General features: G+C 46.9%; 1 protein-coding gene and 1 long non-coding RNA gene across 2 annotated transcripts in view; one reads left to right on the top strand and one right to left on the bottom strand.

Moving 5' to 3' along the window:
- Nucleotides 1-3,538: 3,538 nt before the first annotated feature.
- On the bottom strand, nt 3,539-20,373 carry NEU1 (neuraminidase 1). The gene is made up of 6 exons (XM_077922494.1): nt 20,118-20,373; nt 11,824-12,016; nt 9,247-9,509; nt 7,769-7,954; nt 6,465-6,684; nt 3,539-4,245 (listed from the first exon to the last, which is right to left on the bottom strand). Exons 1-6 carry the CDS (start codon nt 20,241-20,243, stop codon nt 4,025-4,027), a joined length of 1,209 nt encoding a protein of 402 aa, XP_077778620.1. The 5' UTR covers nt 20,244-20,373; the 3' UTR covers nt 3,539-4,024.
- A 2,936-nt stretch (nt 20,374-23,309) lies between these two features.
- LOC144326613 (uncharacterized) overlaps nt 23,310-23,399 on the top strand; it is a 187,998-nt gene continuing 187,908 nt past the window's right edge. The window contains exon 1 of the long non-coding RNA XR_013391630.1: nt 23,310-23,350. This is a non-coding gene — a long non-coding RNA (uncharacterized LOC144326613). The remainder of the gene's footprint in view (nt 23,351-23,399) is intronic.

Genomic DNA, 23,399 nt, shown 5'->3' on the forward strand with positions numbered 1-23,399 from the left:
TTTATATCGGAATGCACACACATTCACGCTTCTGAGATCCAGCCCTGAAGTAGTGGAACACCCTCCCTTCAGATGTGAAGGAAATAAGCAGCTATCTTATCTTTAAAAGACATCTGAAGGCAGCCCTGTTTAGGGAAGTTTTTAATACAGTGATACCTCAGGTTACATATGCTTCAGGTTACATATGCTTCAGGTTACAGACTCCGCTAACCCAGAAATAGTGCTTCAGGTTAAGGACTTTGCTTCAGGATGAGAACAGAAATCGTGCTCTGGTGGTGCGGCACAAAACCCCATTAGCTAAAGTGGTGCTTCATGTTAAGAACAGTTTCAAGTACAGACCTAATTAAGTACTTAACCCGAGGTACCAATGTATTTAATGCTGTATTGTTTTTAACACTCGATTATGAGCCGCCCAGAGTGGCTGGGGAAACTCAGCCAGATGGGCAGGGTATAAATAATAAATTATTATTATTATTATTATTATTATTATTATTATTATTATTATTGTTGGTTACTATTTTTGAGCGGGATTCAATCATGTTCCCGGTCAATTCAAGTTTGTGCAATTATAGTCAGTTGGGAGGTTTCGCACCACAAACTAAAATATCAGACTTTTTTTGCAGTGAGGAAAGCCAAGGGCAATTGCAGTGGGAAGTGTGGGATGAGTCACAGAATTGCAAGGTTGGAAGGGACCCTGTGGGTCATCTATCCCAACCCTTGACACATGCCTTGATGTGACCTCTTCACAAGCAAATCAGAAGGAATGCCAGATAAATATCTGATGTTGCCTAACTTCCTCGCAAACCTTGTACCAACAAATTGGGTGGGGTGTGGTTGACAAACAGGTTATTTGGAAGCAACCCCCACCTTAGGCAGCTTGCCGGAGCAGGGAGAGCCAGCGTCAGATCCCTGCACTGCCAAAAAGCTCACTAGGGGGCCTTGGCTGGTCACTGCCACTCTGCCTCTCCTGCCTTGCTGGGTTGCTGTGAACTTAAAAGGAGGAGAGCAGCTTGCACTTTGCTTGGTGCTCCCTTGAGGAAAGAAAGGGTGTGATAGTATGAAATCAATCCATCAAATAAAGCACCATTGCCTTGTCTCCTTAAGAGAGCAACCTAGATCTCTGCTAGGTAAAGGTAAAGGGACCCCTGACCATTAGGTCCAGTCGTGACCGACTCTGGGGTTGCGGCGCTCATCTCGCTTTACTGGCCGAGGGAGCCGGCGTACAGCTTCCGGGTCATGTGGCCAGCATGACTAAGCCGCTTCTGGCGAACCAGAGCAGCGCACGGAAACGCCGTTTACCTTCCCGATGGAGCGGTACCTATTTATCTACTTGCACTTTGATGTGCTTTCGAACTGCTAGGTTGGCAGGAGCAGGGACCGAGCAACGGGAGCTCACGGGGATTCGAACTGTCGACCTTCTGATCGGCAAGTCCTAGGCTCTGTGGTTTAACCCACAGCGCCTGCTGAAGCACAAATCGAGAAAGGCGCAGTCTCGATAAACAGGGCGCCTGAAACTGCCGCCTCGTCATCTCCGAGGACTGCAAGACTGACCTTTGCCCAACGCTGCCTGCTCATCCACTTAAGTTGTAGGATCAGAAGGAAGTCCGATAGAAAAGTTTATTTATTGTATTTATTTCTTAAGAGTACTCATAAACTGCCAGCTCGTAAATCTATTAATGGCGGCGTCCAATAAAAAATGAAAACGTCGTTCAGTTATAAAATCATAAAACGCAGGACAAAGGAACAACACAGAACCAAACGACTCCTCTAAAACAACCAGGTGGCAAAACCGAAAGGTTTTCAGCAAGGTATCAGAATTGTAGGTGCCCATTTCTATTTAATAAACAATTTGGTAATCCTCTTTGAAAGCCGCCCAGGTTTGTGGCCATGGCTATGTCCTGTGGAAATGAGTTCCATAGTTTACCATAATTATGGAAGCACTTCCAGTTCCTCTGTACTGAATTATTCAGAATTGTTGGACGTCCACAATGTCTTGTTATATTAATACAGTGGTACCTCGGGTTACATACGCTTCAGATTACAGACTCCACTAACCCAGAAATAGTACCTTGGGTTAAGAACTTTGCTTCAGGATGAGAACAGAAATCACACGGCAGCGGCGCGGTGGCAGTGGGAAGCCCCATTAGCTAAAGTGGTGCTTCAGGTTAAGAACAGTGGTGCTTTAGGTTAAGAACGGACCTCCGGAACGAATTAAGTACGTAACCGGAGGTACCACTGTACACCAAAACAAAACAAAAATTTAAAAAATGCAAGTGTGCTTCACGGCAATTCAACCGGTTAAAACTAGCTGATTCGGTAAAATCAGTTAAAACTTTAAAATCGACATAGCTGCTGATTAAAGCGTGAGGCACCCGGAGGACAGTGTGTTCTGGTTGGCTTGTTGCCTTTGTTCCAGGAATCGGCCTCGATGACGTAAATCAAGATTCTTGAAAAGAGCTCAGGAAACAGTTAATGCTTAACTACCCTGCCATACCTCCCCTTACCTGTTCTGCAGGCAAGGTTACACATTTACCTGCTTCAAGGGATAGTGAGGAGTGCCAGCCTGCTGTACGGAGGCCCTGTAATTGACATCATCAGTAAAATAACACCAGGTGCTATGTCATGCTGGTTTGATCTTGGCAATGTAGCTTAGATGGCTTTTGTAAAGGGATTAGACTCGATAAACGTATCTATCGGTCTTTCTGTGGCCATACACCACGAGGTTCCATGGTCAGAGGCAGTTTACCACAGAACGGATTGATTGCTCTGTTTTATTATACAGTGGTACCTTGGTTGTGGGTTCAACCACAGAGCCTAGGACTTGCCGATCAGAAGGTCCGCAGTTCAAATCCCCGTGACGGGGTGAGCTCCCGTTGCTCTGCCCCAGCTCCTGCCAACCTAGCAGTTTGAAAGCACATCAGTGCAAGTAGATAAATAGGTACCGCTCCGGCGGGAAGGTAAATGGCATTTCTGTGCACTGCTCTGGTTCGCCAGAAGCGGCTTAGTCATGCTGGCCACATGACCCGGAAGCTGTACGCCGGCTCCCTCGGCCAATAAAGCGAGATGAGCGCCACAACCCCAGAGTCAGTCACGAGTGGACCTAATGGTCAGGGGTCCCTTTACCTTTACCTTGGTTTGCAACCGTTTCGGATTACAACCATTTCCAATTACAACCACGTCAAACCTGGAAGTGCGTGTCCTTTTTTTTGGATTACAACCCATTTTTTTTGGGGGGGGGGGATTACAACCCACCCCCTTTTTTGGAGGCCCCATTGGCGAAAGCACGCCTTGGGTTACAACCTGTTTTGGTTTACAACCAGACCTCCGGCACGGATTATGGTTGTAAACCAAGGTACCACTGTATGTTCCGATGGATAAATGGGAGGCCCAGGTTTCAAGTTATGGATGCTGGGGATGAACAACAAGAAGTGGCCAGCTTATGAACTTTCCAGGGGTATCTGCCTGGCCGTTTACATCCAGTTTTTGGGTGCTCCTTCTCACTAGAAACAAGTTTTTAAAATTTGACGGAGACGATAGGTTAAAGGTGCATCAATTAATTTATTAATTTGTCTCAAAACTTCCCGGCTTTCCTCTTTCCGCTTGATCCCACTTAGAAAACAAACCAATGTATATTAACCATGTGCTTCTTCATCAGTCTACTTTCGTCGTCATCAAGTCTTCCTCTCTCCAACCCACCCCATCCCCACCCCTCGCCTTTGCAACCTCCACCCGCCCAGAAATTCAATAGCAGCATCTGAAATCAGGAGTGTTTCTGAGGTAGAACGGCAGCCCCAATGTCACTGTGGGGAAAGGAATGGCTTGGGCCTGTACTGCCCACTAGGAAGTCTTGTAGAGAGTATTTTTCTGCCAAATGCCCTTCGAATCGCTGCCCCGAGCCCTCCCACCCAATGTTGCTGATTTCTCCCCACAAATTCCCTTCTATCCTAACCCAGCAGTCGCAGAGCTTCAAGTGTGACTACAAGGCACATGGGGAGAGGGGACGGCCGAGGGCCCGAAAGTGCGGTCAGAGCTCCCCGTTGATGCTGATCTTGACCACGGAGACGCTTTCAGTGGATTGGAGGCGCCCCTTCTCGTAAATGATGAAGAGGCTGTGAGCATCTTCCGGGGCAGCCCCGTCCAGGGAAGTCATCGAGGAATAACCGCTGGCGCCGCTCCAGATCTGCAGGGGCTCCTTCCACCACGAAGAACCGTTGGTGAAGCTCCAACGTAGCGTCATGTTCACCCCTAGGCCAGAGGGGAGAAAGAGAACGTAAGGTCGTGTTCACCTGACAAAAAAGTAACTCCTCAACCAGGCCTCGGGCTGATTTTGTATACCTGAAGGAGGATCTCCACCCCCATCATTCAGCCCGGACACTGAGGTCCAGCGCCGAGGGCCTTCTGGCGGTTCCCTCACTACGAGAAGTGAGGTTACAGGGAACCAGGCAGAGGGCCTTTTCGGTGGTGGCACCCGCCCTGTGGAACGCCCTCCCATCAGATGTCAAGAAAAAAACAAGCATCTGACTTTTAGAAGGCATCTGAAGGCAGCCCTGTTTAGGGAAGTTTTTAATGTTTTTAATATTCTGTTGGGAGCTGCCCAGAATGGCTGGGGAAACCCAGCCTGGTTGGCAGGGCACAAATAACAAGTTATTTATTATTATCATCATTCTTTTGCTTATTTATCCATTATGTTTGTACGACACTCTTCATCTAGAGATCACAGGGCAGTTCGCAACATAAAAATACAAAAGGAAGACACAAAATATATAATAAACAAAAGTAAAGCATGCCAGTAAACAACCTCTCACACGACAGGCCCTCAACCTCTTATTCCCATGAGGTTGGAAGGCTTGAGCTCTCCAAGCCAAGGTGTCCCAAATTTGGGTTTGCAGCTGTTTTTTGGACTACAGTTCCCATCATTCCTGATAGCTAGGGATGATGGGAGCTGTAGTCCAACAACAGCTGGAGACCCAAGTTTGGGAAACCCTGCTCCAAGCTATATGGGAGAACACACAGAGCTATTTTGTTTAACCACAATCACAGCCAATACTAAGGCATAAAATGTATAAACAATACAAGAATGTATTGGCCGTGCTACAGTAAGATTTCCTCACTCCTGTCCTACCCTTCATTATGTTCCTCCTTATATTAGATTTCAAGTGCCTTGGAGTCAGGCACCTAACTCTTTATGAAAAACTAAAGGAGCAAAGTAACATGTGCACGCTGACGGCACTGCAATGATAGCAGCTATTCAACTACACAACAAGTTAACTGAACACACAAAACATACCATTGCAGTGAAATGGCTTTGGTTTTATCGGGTTCTTAATATTCTGTTGGGAGCTGCCCAGAGTAGCCGGGGCAACCCAGACAGATGGGCAGTATACAAATAATAAAATTATTTTTATTATTGGAAATCCACTGAATAAAAATAATCAAAAATAAAAATAATGATTTGATTTTTTTAAAAAATGCATGGCAAAAATCAAGTGACCTTTTAAATGTGTTCCGGGAATGGGGGGGGGGGGGATTAGTTGTTTTGTTTTTGTATTTTGTGTTTTTTATACAGTGGTACCTCAGGTTACAGATGCTTCAGGTTACAGACTCCACTAACCCAGAATAGTACCTCAGGTTAAGAACTTTACCTCAGGATGAGAACAGAAATCGTGAGGCGGCAGTGGGAGGCCCCATTAGCTAAAGTGGTACCTCAGTTTAAGAATGGTTTCAGGTGAAGAATGGACCTCCAGAATGAATTAAGTTCTTAACCTGAGGTACCACTGTATTGTGATTTTACATTGTGAACCGCCCTGAGATCTACGGATGAAGTGCGGTATACAAATAACAATAATAAAAGGGCTGCGGTGGCTTTTGTTTTCTTGGCTCTTTCACACCTTGCATTCTTTCCTCTCTCTTTGGCAACACCTTACAACAAAGAGGATTCTTCAATTTAGAAGTGCAGCAGTTAGAAGGTAAACGTAAAGGTCGGTTAAGCCCAGTCAAAGGCGACTATGGGGTTGCAGTGCTCATCTCCACCTTCAGGCCGAGGGAGCCGGCGTTTGTCCACAGACAGCTTTCCGGGTCACGTGGCCAGCAGGACTAAACTGATTCTGGCGCAACAGGACACCGTGACGGAAACCAGAAATGCCGTTTACCTTCCTGCCTCACCTGTACCTATTTTATCTACTTGCACTTTGACGTGCTTTCAAACTGCTAGGTGGACAGGAGCTGGGACTGAGCAACGGGAGGTCACTCCATCACGGGGATTCGAACCGCCGACCTTCTGATTGGCAAGCCCAAGAGACTCAACCTGGGAGGCCTAGTTGCATCACCAGCTTTGTAGCAGAGGCTGGAAACATTTGTCCCGGCCCAGGAACTGAGTCTGCCGTGTTGTCTGCCGGAAGCCACCCCTCTTCCAGCCACATGGAGCCCATTCTCCCCCTGTGACACACAGATTCCCCCTCACTCACGGCGCTTTTCATGGGCCGGGTTGCTGAAGAAGACAAGGCCGGATTTGACAAGGGCTCCGGCAGCCACTGCAGGGTCCACCAAGGTGTCATCAAACGTCACGTTCTCCAGAGGGAGGGTGTCGCAGGCGTCGTAGCTGCGAATCACAATGCGGCAACTGCAGTGGTAAAAGTTCTGGTTCCTGGCGTTGATCACCACGGAGCCGTCAGGAAGTTCGTAGGGCTGCAAGGAGGTAATTTGAGGAGGGAAGGTGAGAAGGGGGCAGATTTTGAAGGGTATCAGAACGTTTCCTAGCTCTGTTCTGAGGGCTCTGTTCCAAGTGCTCCACTCCCCTATTAATAATTTATTATTAATTTTTTATTATTATTATTATTATTATTATTATTATTATTATTATTATTATTATTAATTTATTCCCCGCCCATCTGGCTGGGTTTCTCCAGCCATTCTGGGCAGCTTCCAACAAAATATTAAAATACAGTAGTCCATCAAACATTAAAAGCTTCCCTAAACAGGGCTGCCTTCAGATGCCTTCTAAAAGTCTGGTAGTTGTTGTTCTCTTTGACATCTGGTGGGAGGGCGTTCCACAGGGCGGGTGCCACTACCAAGAAGGCGCTCTGCCTGGTTCCCTGTAACTTGGCTTCTCGCAGCGAGGGATCCGCAATAAGGCCCTCGGCGCTGGATCTTAGTGTCCGGGTAGAACGATTGGGGTGGAGACGCTTCTTCAGGTATACTGGACTGAGGCCGTTTAAAGGTCAGCACCAACACTTTGAATTGTGCTCGGAAATGTACTGGGAGCCAATGTAGGTCTTTCAAGACCGGTGTTATGTGGTCTCGGCAGCTGCTCCCAGTCACCAGTCTAGCTGCCGCTTTCTGGATTAGTTGTAGTTTCCGGGCCACCTTCAAAGGTAGCCCTACATAGAGCGCATTGCAGTAATTATTAATTAATTACTTTATTTATACGCCATTTTACATACCACCCTTTATCCAAAGATCTCCAGGGAAGGTTCTTAGGAACGCTTCCTTCACACTGTCTAACATATTAAAAACAGATGCTAAAACTGGATATGCTTAGCTTTGGAAAGAGAACACTGAGAGAAGGTATGTTGCCACACTTTTATTGTGGTTGTGAATCGATTCCAGGCTTTTTCCAGGGGGTTGGGACTAGATGACTCTGGGGGTCCCTTCCAACTATACAATTCCACGATTCTGTTTACCACAGCCAGGGCTTCCAAACAACGCTGCTTGTTTCTTCCCTGCTGCTTGCAGGATTGTAGCAACCCCTCAAGTTTAGGATCACACCCACCTGGCACTCATCGGGATTGAAGTCGCTGGGCAGCTTCACCTTGCCATAAGGTATCCCATGCAAGGGCTGCCGCCCGTATCGCCAGTTTAAGCCGTGGTCGTCGCTGAGGAGGCACGAGATCCCGTCCCGCAAAAGCGTCCCGTGGCCACAAACGATCAAACGCCCCTTCTTGGGCTCATAACGTTTCTGAAAGGCAGAGGTGACCGAGTGGGAGTTAGGCCCATTCCCTGCCGTTATCCTTGCATGCACACGGCACTGCTTCAGCCCTCTGGATGAGGTTTCTATAGCCTTGTTTCCTGGCTACCAGCGGTAGCGCTGAGTGGAAGCAGCAACACGTAGCCACAAACTGACCCAACCCCTGCCACCTTCCAGGCTCCTAAGATTTTAGCAAGCCTTGCCATGGGCTGTTGAGCATATCTCCAGCAGCAATGAGGTCCAGGAACTTGCCCTTTTGTTAAACGGAAGTTGAGATTCTCCAGAAGTTGAACATTTAGTATTTATTTAATTAATTTAAATTGTCTCTGTGCCAGTGTGTACTTTTTTTTTTAAAAAAAGGGAAAATCTCAACGTGGTTTACAGCCTAAATTAAACTGTTGGATAAAGCACACTCCGTACCTGTCGAATCATGGAAGACACACAACCATGGTTATTAAACTAAACTAAACTAACTAACTAACTAACTAACTAACTAACTAACTAACTAACTACAGTCATACCTCGGGTTACAGATGCTTCAGGTTGCATTTTTTCGGGTTACGGACCCGCCGAAACCCAGAAGTACAGGAACAGGTTACTTCTGGGTTTTGGCGGTTGCGCATGCGCAATGAGACATCAAACCTTAAAAACAGTGAGACATCAAACCTTAAAAACTTTCCTAAAGGTAAAGGTACCCCTGCCCGTATGGGCCAGTCTTGACAGACTCTAGGGTTGTGCGCCCATCTCACTCAAGAGGCCGGGGGCCAGCGCTGTCCGGAGACACTTCTGGGTCACGTGGCCAGCGTGACATTGCTGCTCTGGCGAGCCAGCGCAGCACATGGAAACGCCATTTACCTTCCCGCTAGTAAGCGGTCCCTATTTATCTACTTGCACCCGGGAGTGCTTTCGAACTGCTAGGTTGGCGGGCGTTGGGACCGAACAACGGGAGCGCACCCCGCCGCGGGGATTCGAACCGCCGACCTTTCGATCGGCAAGCCCTAGGCGCTGAGGCTTTTACCCACAGCGCCACCCGCGTCCCTCAAAAATTTTCCTAGATGGCTTCTAAAAGTCAGATAGATGTTTATTTCCTTGACATCTGATGGGAGGGTGCCACCACCAAGAAGGCCCTCTGCCTGGTTCCCTGTAATTTCACTTCTCTCAGTGAGGGAACCGCCAGAAGGCCCTCAGAGTTGGACCTCGGTGTCTGGGCAGAACAACTTGGGTGGAGACGCTCCTTCAGGTATACTGGGAAGAGGCCGTTTAGGGCTTTAAAGGCCGCTTACCTGAATGCCATAGCCTGGTCCCGGGGCAAACATGGTTGTGCCAATGTCCTCAGAGAGGTTTCGGGGGATGCTCCAGGTGACGCCGTCGTCGCGGCTGCGAATGATCATGGTGCTGGCCGTGGGGCATTTGTTGTAGTGAGCGCAGAGCGTATAAACCAGGAACACCATGTCCTGTTCAGAGTCCACCACCACCGCCCCCAAGTTGAGGCCATCCTGAAGGGAACCGTCGTCAACTATGAAGGAAGTCGGCGTCCAGGTAGCGCCTGGAAGAGACAGGCCAGCATTATTATGAGAAACACGCCTGAGGCGCCGCACAAGACTCTGGCAGACGTGAGGCGTGAGCCTGCCTTCGCTAACTTGGCGCCTTCCAGAAGTTTCCGTGCAGGCTGGGTGCTGGTGGGAGTTGTAGTGCAAAGCCCCTGAGCGGCGCCAGGTTGGCAGACACTGGCATAAGCTTTCACAGCAGTGCTAGAAATTAGCCGAGCGCATTTAGCGACAAACGTAGGCCCAATTGTGACCATGTGGAGATCTCTGATTTCTCCATCCGGCTTGGCCCTCCAGCTTTCTTAAGCAGCTAAGCAGAAGGGCTTATTTGCTGCATTTATATCCCAGCTGTTTCTCCAAGGAGTACATGGTTCACCGTCCCCCCACTAATCCTTACAACGACCCTGTGAGGTGGGTTAAGAGGCTGTGACTCTGAGGACCTGGGAGATCAGGGTTCGAATCCCCGCTTTGCTATGAAGCTCACTGGGTGACCTTGAGCCAGTCGCTGCCTCTTAACCTACCTCACAGGGTCATTGTAGGGAGCAAGACGGTTTGAGCAAATAAATAATAATAATAATAATAATAATAATAATAATAATAATAATAATATATTATTTATACCCTGCCCATCTGGTTGGGTCTCCCCAGCCACTCTGGGCGGATTCCAACAAAATAGTAAAATACAGTGGTCTGTTAAACATTAAAAGCTTCCCTAAACAGGGCTGTCTTCAGATACCTTCTAAAAGTCTGGTAGTTGTTCTTCTCTTTGACATCTGGTGGGAAGGCGTTCCACAGGGTGGGTGCCACTACCGAGAAGGCCCTCTGCCTGGTTCCCTGTAACTTGGCTTCTCGCAGTGAGGGAACCGCCAGAAGGCCCTCAGCGTCCGGGCAGAACGATGGGGGTGGAGATGCTCCTTCAGGTATACTGATCCTGGTTCGACTGCACTGGCTACCAATTAGTTTCCAGGCCCAATTCAAAGTGCTAATTTTGACCTATAAAGTCTTAAATGGTTCAGGACCGCAATACCTCAAGGACCGCCTCTTTCCATATGAACCTACCTGGACCCTGCAATCATCATCTGAGGCCTTTCTTCATGTGCCTCCTTCTTGAGAGGTCCAGAGGGTGGCAACACAACGGGGCCTTCTCTGCAGTGGCTCCCCATCTGTGGAACGCTCTCCCAAGGGAAGTTTGCCTGGTGCCTTCATTATACACCTTTAGGCGCCAGGCAAAAACGTTCTTTTCTAACCTTTGTTTGATTTGATTGACATCCTATGCCCTTGTAAAATGTTTTTTTCTTGGGGGGGGGGGCTATTGGGTTGTTGTTTTCATTTTTATTATGTATTTTGTAGTTTTATATCTTGATTTTATTCTGTGAACCGCCCTGAAACCCCCAGGTATAGGGCGGTATATGAATTCAATAGATAAAATAATACAGTGCACCCTCCGGATATGAACTTAATTCATTCTGGGGGTCCTTATGTACCCTGAAAAGTCCACAATATGCGACGCCGCTTCTGCACATGCGCAGCGCAATAGAGCGCTTTTGCCCGGACACTGAGGTCCAGCGCCATTCTGGCGGTTCCCTCGCTGCGAGAAACCAAGTTACAGGGAACCAGGCAGAGGGCCTTCTCGGTAGTGGCGCCTGCCCTGTGGAACGCCCTCCCACCAGATGTCAAAGAGAACAACAGCTACCTGACATTTAGAAGACATCTGAAGGCAGCCCCGTTTAGGGAAGCTTTTAATGTTTAATAGGTTATTGTATTTTAATACTCTGTTGGAAGCCGCCCAGAGTGGCTGGGGAAACCCAGCCAGATGGGCGGGGTATAAATAAGTTGTTGTTGTTGTTGTTGTTGTTGTTGTTGTTGTTGTTGTTGTTGTTGTTGTTGTTGTTGTGTTGTTTTGTTCTTGTTCTTCTTCTTGTTGTTGTTGTTGTTGTTCTTCTTCTTCTTCTTCTTCGCATGCACAGCGAAACTCGGAAGTATACACGTCTGGGTTTGCCAGGTTCGCAACCCGAAAGTTACGTTACCCGAAGGTAATGTAACCCAAGTATCCACTGTAACAACAAGAACAACAACAACAACGATTAACAGAGGAGGGGAGCACTGGTTATGCTGTTTTTGGAGGGAAAAAGTGGGATATAAATGCAGTAATGTTTTCAAAAAAAATTAAAAGCAGGTGGCTTCCCTTAAAACACACACAAAAGACTAAGGAACCCACCCCTGAAATTGTGCTGCAGCACTTTCAGCTCCTCAGGGGTCTGCGGACACCCTTTTCTTCCAACCCCCTCCCCACAGGCCTTGCTCCCCTCAAACCTTTGTCCAGCGACCTGCGGAGGGCTATAAACTTTGCCCCGGTGTCGGAGGCAGAGTGCTTCCTGGCTTCGGAGAAGGCTAAGAGGGTGCCCTGTGGCGTCGCCGCGATGAGGGGGACTCTGAAGGTGTTCACCTCCCCAATGACGCTGCCGCTCACCCATAGGAGCTGCTCCATCGTGATCATGGGCTTCACCTGCCGAGACACAAAACGCAGAAGGGACTTTCGAGGGAGAACAGGCTTTTCCAACGTCCCCTGCAAGAACCGACTGTTGTATACAAAAATTGCCCTTTTCCCTTATGGGGTATCCAAGAGCCCGTATAGAGTCCTTACATAGGTTCCCTATTGGTAGGAGAACATGACAGAGGCCAACCAGAGAATATTGAGAAGCAAAGCAGCTAGTAAGCCTGATCTTTATTGATCTGTTGCAACAGGGTGCTCCCCTCACCTGCAGGAGAGGAGGAGGAACCCAGAACAATGGCGCGCAAGGCCTTATAAAGACTTTTGAAATTGCCACCCTGTAGATCAAGACCACCCCCAGAAACATCATACATACATCACAGAAGGGGTGTAACCTAAGACCACCCCTCAGATACATCACACCTACATCACAGAAAAGGCGGTCTAAAACAGAGCATTTGAATGTTGTTTATCTCCTGTCTGGCAGGTTACTTGATTGGATTGCCTGGGGAGCCTGGCCAGTCTTTTGTAATGATACAAATACTTAGTTCCTGGGCCAGGTCACAGGCTCACACCCTATTCAAACACAGACATACCCTTAAGACAGGATTTGTGAGGAAAGAGACAATGGGGTGGTTTCCCACTCTGACCTTGCAGAGAAAACATTTGCTCCGTTTAGGAATCAAAATGGTTCCCGGTCGGTCTTCCTGTGCTGATCTATGTATGTGCTTGGTTGGTACGCTTATGAACATTACCATATACCTAAGACCTCAAAATTCCTACCACACAACAACACAGCCATTTGCAAAAGCGAGGGCTCGGTGCACGGCGCAGCTTTTGACCCATGTAAGATTTGCCCAATCAAAGCGAGAATTTGTTTACAGCAAATTTTAAAAAATTATTCAAATTTACATTTCTAAAAAAACCCCAGAACTTTTTCTATTAGGAATACTACCGATGGATATATATCCATGGATATATATATATATATATATATATATATTGATTTGAGTTTCTACTGAAATGAGGCTGCATTTTAATGTTGTATTTTAATCTAGTTTTTAAGGTGTATGTTAATCAATTGGTGTTAGCCGCCCTGAGGGCTGGGGAGGGCAGGGTATAAATTTTTTTTATTATTATTATCTATTATAACATCAATGCACATTTTAAAATGTAGAGCCTGGTCTTGGCTGGGGAGGGTGGGGTATAAATAAAATTTATTTTTATTATCTATTACAACATCAACGCACGTTTTAAAATGTAGAGCAAAGCACCACTTGCTTTAGCCGAGGGTACAGTGTGCTAGCAAATGTGAAGCTTTCCACGCCTTCTGACACTTCCTGTGCCATTTCCCTGCTATTTTCCACCCCACAATTGCTGTTTTCTGCCAGGCATGTGATCAGAGGTGCCGATGAGTCATCGGCAGTGAAGCTAGGAGGCAAGCGCTCTGCGTCCTTGATTGTCACGCTCCAAGTGAGCCCACGTCTCTGTGTGTGTGTGTGTGTCCTTTGACTAAATCGGCCTCTTCCCTGCCTGAACCTGGAAGGTGTCAAGTTCAATGTCAGGGGAGAGAGTTCTTGATAAGCCTGTTCCCCTGACATGCTTTTCAAGGGAGGAGCAGAGAGCGAGGGCATTCATCTGTCTCAAGACACAATGGAGTGTGCCTCCGGGGGTGAAGTCAAACCACTACATTCCCAGGACCAAAGGGACCTCCCTGGGCACAAGTATGGAGGTCCTGGGCTGCCCACAGGACAAGACCCAGCTCTCGGCCTCGCTGATGTGGTCCAAAGGAAAGGAAAGCAAGACGCTTAGCTGCAGGAGTTGCTGGAAGGAGGCGTACAAGGCGCCTCCCCTCTGGATTTGTGTAAGGTTTACTCCTTAAGTCTTTTCTTCTCCCAAAGATCTCCCACAAGGCAGTGGAGGTTTTGATGTTGTCGTTTAGTCGTGTCCGACTCTTCGTGACCCCATGGACCAGAGCATGCCAGGCACTTCTGTCTTCCACTGCCTCCCGCAGTTTGGTCAGACTCATGCTGGTAGCTTCGAGAACACTGTCCACCCATCTCGTCCTCTGTCGTCCCCTTCTCCTTGTGCCCTCCATCTTTCCCAACATCAGGGTCTTTTCCAGGGAGTCTTCTCTTCTCATGAGGTGGCCAAAGTATTGGAGCCTCAGCTTCAGGAGCTGTCCTTCCAGTGAGCACTCAGGGCTGATTTCCTTCAGAATGGAGAGGTTGAATCTTCTTGCAGTCCATGGGACTCTCAAGAGTCTCCTCCAGCACCAGAATTCAAAAGCATCAATTCTTCGGCGATCAGCCTTCTTTACGGTCCAGCTCTCACTTCCATACATCACTACTTCGAAAACCATAGCTTTTACTATACGGACCTTTGTTGGCAAGGTGAAGGCAGTGATCCATGAAGGGGAGTGGAGGTTTAGGGTGAAATAAAAAATTTAAAGATAAATGTTCATAACTGCATATATGAACCACATGCCTGAAAGCTCACAGAAAAAGTCCTGAAACCATTTTGTCCCTCCCAAATGGACCTCAAATATTTCTCTGCAAGGCCGAAGGAAAATGGAAAAGCCTCCCCATTGTCTCCTCCTTCACAAATCCTGTCTTAAGGGTATGTCTGTGTATGAATAGAGGTAGCCTGTGACCTGGCTCAGGAACTAAGTATTTGTCATGACAAAAGACTGGCCAGGCTCCCCAGGGTATCCAATCAAGTGACCATTAACAGGTAGCCTGCCAGACAGGAGATAAACAAGGCACTCAGATTTCTGTTGTAGACTGCCCTTTCTGTGATGTATGTATGATGTTTCTGGGGGTGGTCTTGGACTCCAGGGCGGGCAATTTAAAATGTCTATATAAGGGTGTGCACACCTTGGTTCGGGGTTGTTCTCCTTTCCTGCGTGTGAGGGGAGCACCCTGTTGCAACAGTTCAATCAAGATCAAGCTTACAAGCTGCTTTGCTTCTCAATAGTCTCTGGTTGGCCTCTGTTATTTTCTCCGACCGATGGAGAACCTACAAAGGACTCTATAAGGGATGGCAGATGAAGCTGATGGACTACATGGAACTGGCGGAAATGACTGGCAGAATCCGAGACCAGGGAGAAGAGTTGGTGGAAGAAGATTGGAAAAAATTTAAAGTATATTTACAGAAACATTGTAAAATTAATGAATGCTAGAAGGATGCTGGAATGAAGTTATATGGCTTTAGCAGAAATGCTATAAAGAATTAAGTAAGTATAGATTGATAATGGGTAAAGGTGTAAAATGCAAAGCTAAATTGCATTAAGACAAATTATGGAGCTAAATTTGAGAAAGAGGGAAAGGACTTGCTGAAACAACTAATTGAACTAGAATACAAAAAAGGGAGGTGTGAGGAAGTCAAGGAAATAAGTAAATGAAAGATAAGGACATGAAAATACTGGTTGCTTTTTTGCTTTTTTAAATGTTTTTGCCTCTTAAATGTTTTTCTTTTTTCTTTTTTAATGTTTTGATGTACTGTTGACGTTGTTGTTTTTTAAATGTATTTTTTCTTTTTTCATTTATTTTTGAAACTTTGTAATTTTTTATTGTGTGCTTTTCTTTTTTCTGTATCTGTTAAACTCTAATAAATATCTTTTAAAAAAAAACACACAAAGGACTCTATAAGGGCTCTTGTGTTCCCCATAAGGGAATAAGGGCAGATTTTTGTTTTTTACAAGGGCTAGAGTTCTCTTTCCCAGGCTGGTGAGCCCGCTCTGCCCTTCGCCTCCCTCTGCAGCACGTGCAGAACTGCCTTCTTGACAGACGGACCTTTGAACCTTGAAAATATTGCCGTTTTGCAGCCCTGCCCTCTGATTTCCCTTCTGGGAAATCTGAAAGGGCAGCATTAGGCGGGAGGAGCTGTAGCTTCCGGGTAGTGATGGTGTGCAGAAGGTCTCAGGTTCAGTCCAGGCTCAGACTCCCTGCCTGAAACCCTGGAGAGCTGCTGCCAGTCCGAGTAGGAAATACTGAGTTACATGGAACAATGGTCTGACTCTTTGTATAAGACAGCTCCAGATATTTCGATGAGATGTCTAGCCAACACTCAGCACATGTGCATCCTGCGGTTGCTGATAGGAGCAAGTTAAACCCGTGATTTTCCTGTTCGGCATCAGTGGGGCTTCAAAATGCTTTAATGATATAATAATAATACATTTTATTTATACCCCGCCCTCCCCATCCAAGACCGGGCTCAGGGCGGCTAACACCAGGTATAAAAACAATTGGTTAACATGCAACTTAAAAACAAGATTAAAATACAACTGCCTCATTTCAGTAGAAACTCAAATCAAAAACTTTTGGGGGATGAAAACGTCAAATCTTCACCAAGGCCAACTATCCAGACTGGTCCTACGTGGGCCAGAAAAAAGCCAGGGAAGTCCCCAAATAGGAGTTCCATCACAGGAAGAGAAAAGAAAAAGGAAAGAGGGGGAGGGGATCTTGTTGATTCCAAGCCAAAGGCCAGGCGGAACAACTCTGTCTTACAGGCCCTGCGGAAAGAAATCAGATCCTTTACTGTGGCTGGATCCTAACCAAGTTTTTGTATGTTTACAACAAAGGTATTGACCACCCCAGAAAACACAGAAGGGCTTCCATGCTTCGTTGAAGGACAGAATTTGCCTTCCAATATGTTTTTTTTAAAAAAGTTATTCATCCCCATTCCCACGCCTATTGCCTTATGATAGCACACTCGAATTCCAATTTTTTAAGCCACATTAAATCTAACTGGCATAAACAAGTTATTCCTCAATGCTTTGTGCCTTGGCTGAATAGCTTTCTTTGACAGAAGCCTGATAAGGCAAGCGGCACATAAGAGTGATTTGATTTCACAGCCCAGATTCTTGTCTGTGATCCCGATCTGCTGGGCTGCCAAGCTAGGCACGCGGTTAACCGTTCTCATGCAAAAGTCACTGGAACTGAGATGTGCATTATGCTAATTCATTAATTAACTAAATTCATAGGCAGTCCCTTCATCTGTGGATCAAAGGGCGGTTTATGGTATAAAGGTAAAGGTAAAGGGACCCCTGACCATTAGGTCCAGTCGTGGCCAACTCTGGGGTTGCAGCGCTCATCTCGCTATATTGGCCGAGGGAGCCGGCGTACAGCTTCCGGGTCATGGGGCCAGCATGACTAAGCCGCTTCTGGCGAACCAGAGCAGCGCACGGAAACGCTGTTTACCTTCCCGCCAGAGCGGTACCTATTTATCTACTTGCACTTTGACGTGCTTTCGAACTGCTAGGTTGACAGGAGCAGGGACCAAGCAACCAGAGCTCACCCCGTCACGGGGATTCGAACCGCCGAACTTCTGATCGGCAAGTCCTAGGCTCTGTGGTTTAACCCACGGCGCCACCCACGTCCCTCTTAATGAACTACACTTCCCAGAATTCCTTGAGGGAAGCCATGACAGTTTAAAGTGGTATGATACTGGTTTGAGTGTCTAGTGCAGACAGGGCCGTTGCGTGTGGAACCCTGAAGAGAAGCACTCCGTATACAGCAACATTTTGTTGCAGACTCATATCCTATTTGTTGCCGAGAAAGCAGGGGAAGAGGAACGACAAAGTCTGCAGCAACGGTGTGTTGTTTGTTTAGGTTTTAATTTTGGAAATCTGCCCACCCCAGTCTCATTGCTAAGCCACAGCTTGTTTAAAAGTTGCAGTAACTGGGAACATCTACGTGGCACTGCTCTGACATCTGTTTGGCACTTCAGAAGACTGCCAACGTACCTGGGGAGCAGTGCAGCCAAGGCTGGGGTCAGCTCGACATTTCCCTCCCACAAAACATAGGAAGGAAGGGCAGGTATGTTGACAAATTGAGGAGGAGGGCAAGCAGAACAGCCACATTGCCAAGAGGTGCAACCAGGGAGAAACCGCCTGCTGCCTTCTCCTGAGAAGGCACCAGAAATAATAATAATAATAATAATAATAATAATAATAATAATAATAATTTATTACTTATACCCCTGAAAAAACCAGGAAGTAAGTGTTCTGGTTTTCGAACATTTCTCAGAAGCCGAATGTCCAATGTGGCTGTCAGCTATTGTTTCCGGGGCACCTGCACCAATCAGAAGCTGCGCCTTGGTTTTCGAACATTTCGGAAGTCAAACGGACATCCGGAACGGACTAAGTTTTGCGCTTTTGTTTTCGCAATTTATTTTGTGTTTTTGTTTTTGAAGCTTTTTCGGTTAATTTGTTTTTGTGACTGTGTGGAACCCAGTTCATAAGACCGCAGCTACTACTATGCCATAAGATCCACTGTCCTGTAATATCACATATGAGCTTTAACTACCAATGAAGCCCAGGATGGCGAAACAAGGCCAATATTCCGGAAATCCTTGTCTTTCGACTCTGCGAAAGGATTCTGTGGAACTGTAACAACCTTTCATGTGGATTGTTTGGACCTTGTGAACAGACAGGTGGAATAGACACTATTACACTGATGGACCTTATGTATGAACTGACTAGAGAATGATGTGATCCACTGGGTCTTCTGCTTTGTTCGTTTGTTGAAATTTATGAGTTACTTCTGTTGAAATTTATGATTTGATACAAGGAACAGTATACCTTATTTATCTAAGAACACAGCCGGTTACGTCTTGTGTGTTTATCGAGTCACTCTCTCTCAGCCTAGCCTACTTTGCAAGATAAACTTAGGGGAGGGACAGCAGGAGAAGAACCGTGTACAGTGGTACCTCGGGTTAAGTACTTAATTCGTTCCGGAGGTCCTTTCTTAACCTGAAACTGTTCTTAACCTGAAGCACCACTTTAGCTAATGGGGCCTCCTGCCGCCGGAGCCCAATTTCTGTTCTCATCCTGAAGCAAAGTTCTTAACCTGAAGCACTATTTCTGGGTTAGCGGAGTCTGTAACCTGAAGCGTATGTAACCCGAGGTACCACTGTATGCTGCTTTGAGCTCCTGGGAGGAAACACGGTTTATAAATGCGGAAACAAAAATACCGTAGATAGCATCTGGCACCATCAAATGTCTTGATTCAGGGGTGGGGAATCTAAGTCCAATATTGAGGGACACAAAGATGCCATTACAGTCCCGGCTGTTGCTTTCACCTTAACTGGCTATATGCAGGGGGAAGAGCTGGACTACTGACTGCTGTTAATTGGGGGGAGGGGGCTGCCGCTGTGCTGTTTTTATTCTGATCGTCTGAATGTTTTTAATGTTTTTAATAATCATAGAACTGGAGAGCTGGAAGGGACACAGATGGTCATTCAGTCCAATCCCCTGCAATGCAGGAATCTCAACGCAACAGATCACATTCAAGGATCACCGGGCCGTTTACAATATAAAAACTTGGAAATGCAGAACATAGTAACAAACAAACAAAAAAGGCCATAGGTTGTTTAATTATCCAAAGGCCTGGTTCTACAGGAATGTTTTCATAATAAAGGCATCCTTGGGAAAAGCATTCCAAAAATGGGGAACCACCGCAGAAAACTAATACACAGAGTTTTAATTCTATTAATTGTTTTAAAGTATTGCCGCCGCCCCTTTATGATTTTAGCTGTTCTTATTTTATCTGTAAGTCATCCTGAGTCTCCATCGGGGGAAAAGGCAGGGGATAAATAAATATTTGACAACCACCACCACTACCCAAAAGGCAGAATAAGCATGTGCTTAGGGCATCAGCAAAGCAGGGGCATGCTATATATATATATATATATATATATATATATATATATATATATATTTCTTTTGGAAAGAATTAGACACTTGATATTTCAGAAAAGGCATTGAAGTAGCAGGAGGGTGGGAAATCAGAACTTCCTTATACTCCACATTTCCCCCTCCCCCGTTTCTGGCACTGATTTTATTTTATTTTTTATTTCCATATAGGGTGGAGACACACCATAATCTTTTTTTTTTTTTTTAAGTGTTTAGGGCCTTCAAAGATTTCCATCCGGTCCGGACCGGGGGGAAAGGAGAGAGGCACAATACGTGGCCGGACCGGTTGGGTTCAGTGGGTCTGAGGGCCCAACGACTTGCCCCAGCTAAACCTTCCAGTTCTGTGGGGCAATGAGGCTGGGGAGCAGATTGGGGGGAGGACAAAACAAAGACACCCCCCCGGGACATTTCCAATCGTACCTGATCAGGGGTGGCCACCCCGCGCGTTTCCCAGCAGCAGAGCCCCAGAAACAGCAGCGGCCGTAGGCAGAAACCCGGCCTGGCCCAAGGGTGGGATCTCCTCCAGGGATCACGTCTAGAACCCATTGCTTCGGCCGTCAGGATCCCCTCTTCCGCATCCACCAGGGCCGCTTCCCCTTTAAGGGCGCCGCTGGGACCGAATGTTGGGTTTAAACAGTAGCAAGCCGAGGGAACTCCCGGGCCGCCAGCCGCCCTCTGATTGGCTGGCTTTGGAGAATGGAACGCGGAAGGCCGGCTTCAAAGGCAGCACGTGACCATGCCATGACCTTAAATACCGTAGAGATAGGGAGGGAAGCCAAGTTAGAGACGCCCATTCTACTTTTTCAGAAAACAAACATATTTATTAAAAAAAAAAAATAGGGATTCTAGCTCCGCCCACTTGCCGGCTTCTTAAAGGGACAGGACTAAAAGGAGAGGAAGTGAGCTCAAGCGAGGCGGTGCGGGAGAGGATCGAGGAACCGAAACGTCCCAAATGCATGTTCTGAGAAATGGTTTGCGGTTAAGGGGAAAGGAAGCATATTCATTGCGGGCAGCTATATTAGGTGTGAAGTTAAAAAACAAACAAACTAGGATCATGGCCACTGGGCCCATCACCTCCTGGCAAATAGAAGGGGAAGAAATGGAGGCAGTGAGAGATTTTACTTTCTTGGGATCCATGGTCACTGCAGATGGTGAACAGCAGTCCCAAAATTAAAAGACGCCTGCTTCTTGGGAGAAAAGCAATGACAAACCTAGACAGCATCTTAAAAAGTAGAAACATCACCTTGCCAACAAAGGTCCGTATACTTAAAGCTATGGTTTTCCCAGTAGTGATGTATGGAAGTGAGAGCTGGACCATAAAGAAGGCTGATCGCCCAATAATTGGTGCTTTTGAATTCTGGTGCTGGAGGAGACTCTTGAGAGTCCCATGGACTGCAAGAAGATCCAACCTATCCATTCTGAAGGAAATCAGCCCTGAGTGCTCACTGGAAGGACAGATCGTGAAGCTGAGGCTCCAATACTTTGGCCACCTCATGAGAAGAGAAGACTCCCTGGCAAAGACCCTGATGCTGGGAAAGATGGAAGGCACAAGGAGAAGGGGACAACAGAGGACAAGATGGTTGGATAGTGTTCTTGAAGCTACCAGCATGAGTTTGACCAAACTGTGGGAGGCAATGGAAGACAGGAGTGCCTGGCATGCTCTGGTCCATGGGGTCATGAACAGTCGGACACGACTAAACAACAACATATTAGGTCTGACGGCTAAGTGGAACCTCCAGCTCCAGCTCCAGTATACCTCTGATGGCCAGCGCAGACAGCACAGGAGGCAAGTTTCCTTTGCACCTGGCCTGCATGCTTCCCGAATTCATTCTGGACAGCTGTTACTAGAGATCAGTTTCCAGAGTAGGACCCGCCCTTGAACCTGATGCAGCAAGACTCTTAAATACAACAGCATATTGTAATCAGAAAATCAAGGTGGCATTCTTGCCTGCATTTCTGTTTGGAATTACCAGCTGAATTTGTGGTACTTCTGAATATAAAACAGGGGTCAGCAAATTTTTTCAGCCAGGGGCCGGTCCACTGTCCCTCAGACCTTGTGGGGGGCTGGACTATATTTTTTTTTGGGGGGGTGAACAAATTCCTATGCCCCACAAATAACCCAGAGATGCATTTTTATTAAATGGACACATTCTACTTCTGTAAAAACACGCTGATTCCTGAACCGTCCACAGGCCGGATTTAGAAGGCGATTGGTCTGGATCCGGCCCCCGGGCTCTAGTTTGCCTACCCATGGTATAAAACATGTGTAGGATCAGGCCGTAAAGACAGGAACATGTGGCGCTGCAAATGTTCCTGGAATATAATTGCCTTTATCCCCTCGATCTGGACGCTGTAATTTGGTTGATGCAGCCCAGAATGCCATTGGCTTTTTTTGCTGCTGCATCTCGACTCATGTTGAGCTTGTGCTCCACCAAGGCCCATAGATCCTTTTCACATGCACTACTGGCCATCCACGTGTTCCTCATCTTATATTTGTGCAGCTGGTTCTTCCTGCCTAGGTGCAGAACCTATTTGTGGTGTAGTGGTTAAGAGCGGTTGTCTCGTAATCTGGGGAACCGGGTTCGCATCTCCGCTCCTCCACATGCAGCTGCTGGGTGACCTTGGGCCAGTCACACTTCTCTGAAGTCTCTCAGCCCCACTCACCTCACAGAGTGTTTGTTGTGGGGGAGGAAGGGAAAGGAGAATGTTAGCCGCTTTGAGACTCCTTTGGGTAGTGATAAAGCAGGATATCAAATCCAAACTCTTCTTCTTCTTCCTATTGACATTCATTTTCTTAGTTTGGTCCCAGTTGCCCCATCTGTTAAGGTCATTTTGAATCCTGATTCCGTATGTATGTGCTGTAGATATGCAAAGAGAGACACAATCTACGTTGAAGCAGAAGGGACCAGGCGGAACATCTAATCAGACAGAGTTTTGGGGTCGGTTTCCATGTGTGAAAAGTCTTATTTTAGCTTGGTTACAGGGTACAGGCTGAACACCCCAGATTTGGGCAGTGGCATCTCCCCCTACAAGGAGCAGGTCCGTTGTGAAGTGGAAGACCTTCCACTGGCGGGCTAGAGAGCCACCAACAGAATCATAGAGTTGGAAGGGACCCAAGAGGCATCTAGTCCATTGCAGGGGAGAGTGAGTATATAAATACTGGGCTCAAAAGACAAGTCGTCTGACCAAACAGGAGACCACTTCCTGCCTGACAGAAGTTCTTGGGCTCCTCTGGGCAGAAGGGATAGCTGCTTGCACTGTACAAAGTGAACTAATTCCAGGGTACTGGAAGAAGCAAAGATCACCAGTGTCAAAGCAATTATTCCTCAACATCAACTTTGTTGGACTGGTCATGTTGGACGGATGCCTGATTATTGTCTTCCAAAGACACTGCTCTATTCTGAACTTAAAAATGGAAAGCGTAATGCTGGTAGTCCACAAAAGAGGTTCAAAGACGCTGTCAAGGCAAATCTAAAAAAAATGTAGTACCTCGGGTTACATACACTTCAGGTTACATACGCTTCAGGTTACAGACTCCGCTAACCCAGAAATAGTACCTCGGGTTAAGAACTTTGCTTCAGGATGAGAACAGAAATTGTGCTCAGGCGGCACGGCAGCAGCAGGAGGCCCCATTAGCTAAAGTGGTGCTTCAGGTTAAGAACAGTTTCAGGTTAAGAACGGACCTCCGGAACGAATTAAGTA

Source organism: Podarcis muralis, chromosome 2 (assembly GCF_964188315.1).
Source record: "Podarcis muralis chromosome 2, rPodMur119.hap1.1, whole genome shotgun sequence".
In the NCBI taxonomy this organism is placed as follows: Eukaryota; Metazoa; Chordata; class Lepidosauria; order Squamata; family Lacertidae; genus Podarcis; species Podarcis muralis.

Excerpts from the sequence above, each read along its gene's own strand:
- NEU1 (XM_077922494.1), bottom strand. The coding sequence starts at position 20,243 with ATGGGTTCTAGACGTGATCCCTGGAGGAGATCCCACCCTTGGGCCAGG. Across the intron at positions 7,955-9,246 it reads GACCAGGCTATGGCATTCAG|AAACGTTATGAGCCCAAGAA; the intron begins GTAAGCGGCCTT and ends TCTGCCTTTCAG. Across the intron at positions 6,685-7,768 it reads TCAATCCCGATGAGTGCCAG|CCCTACGAACTTCCTGACGG; the intron begins GTGGGTGTGATC and ends ACCTCCTTGCAG.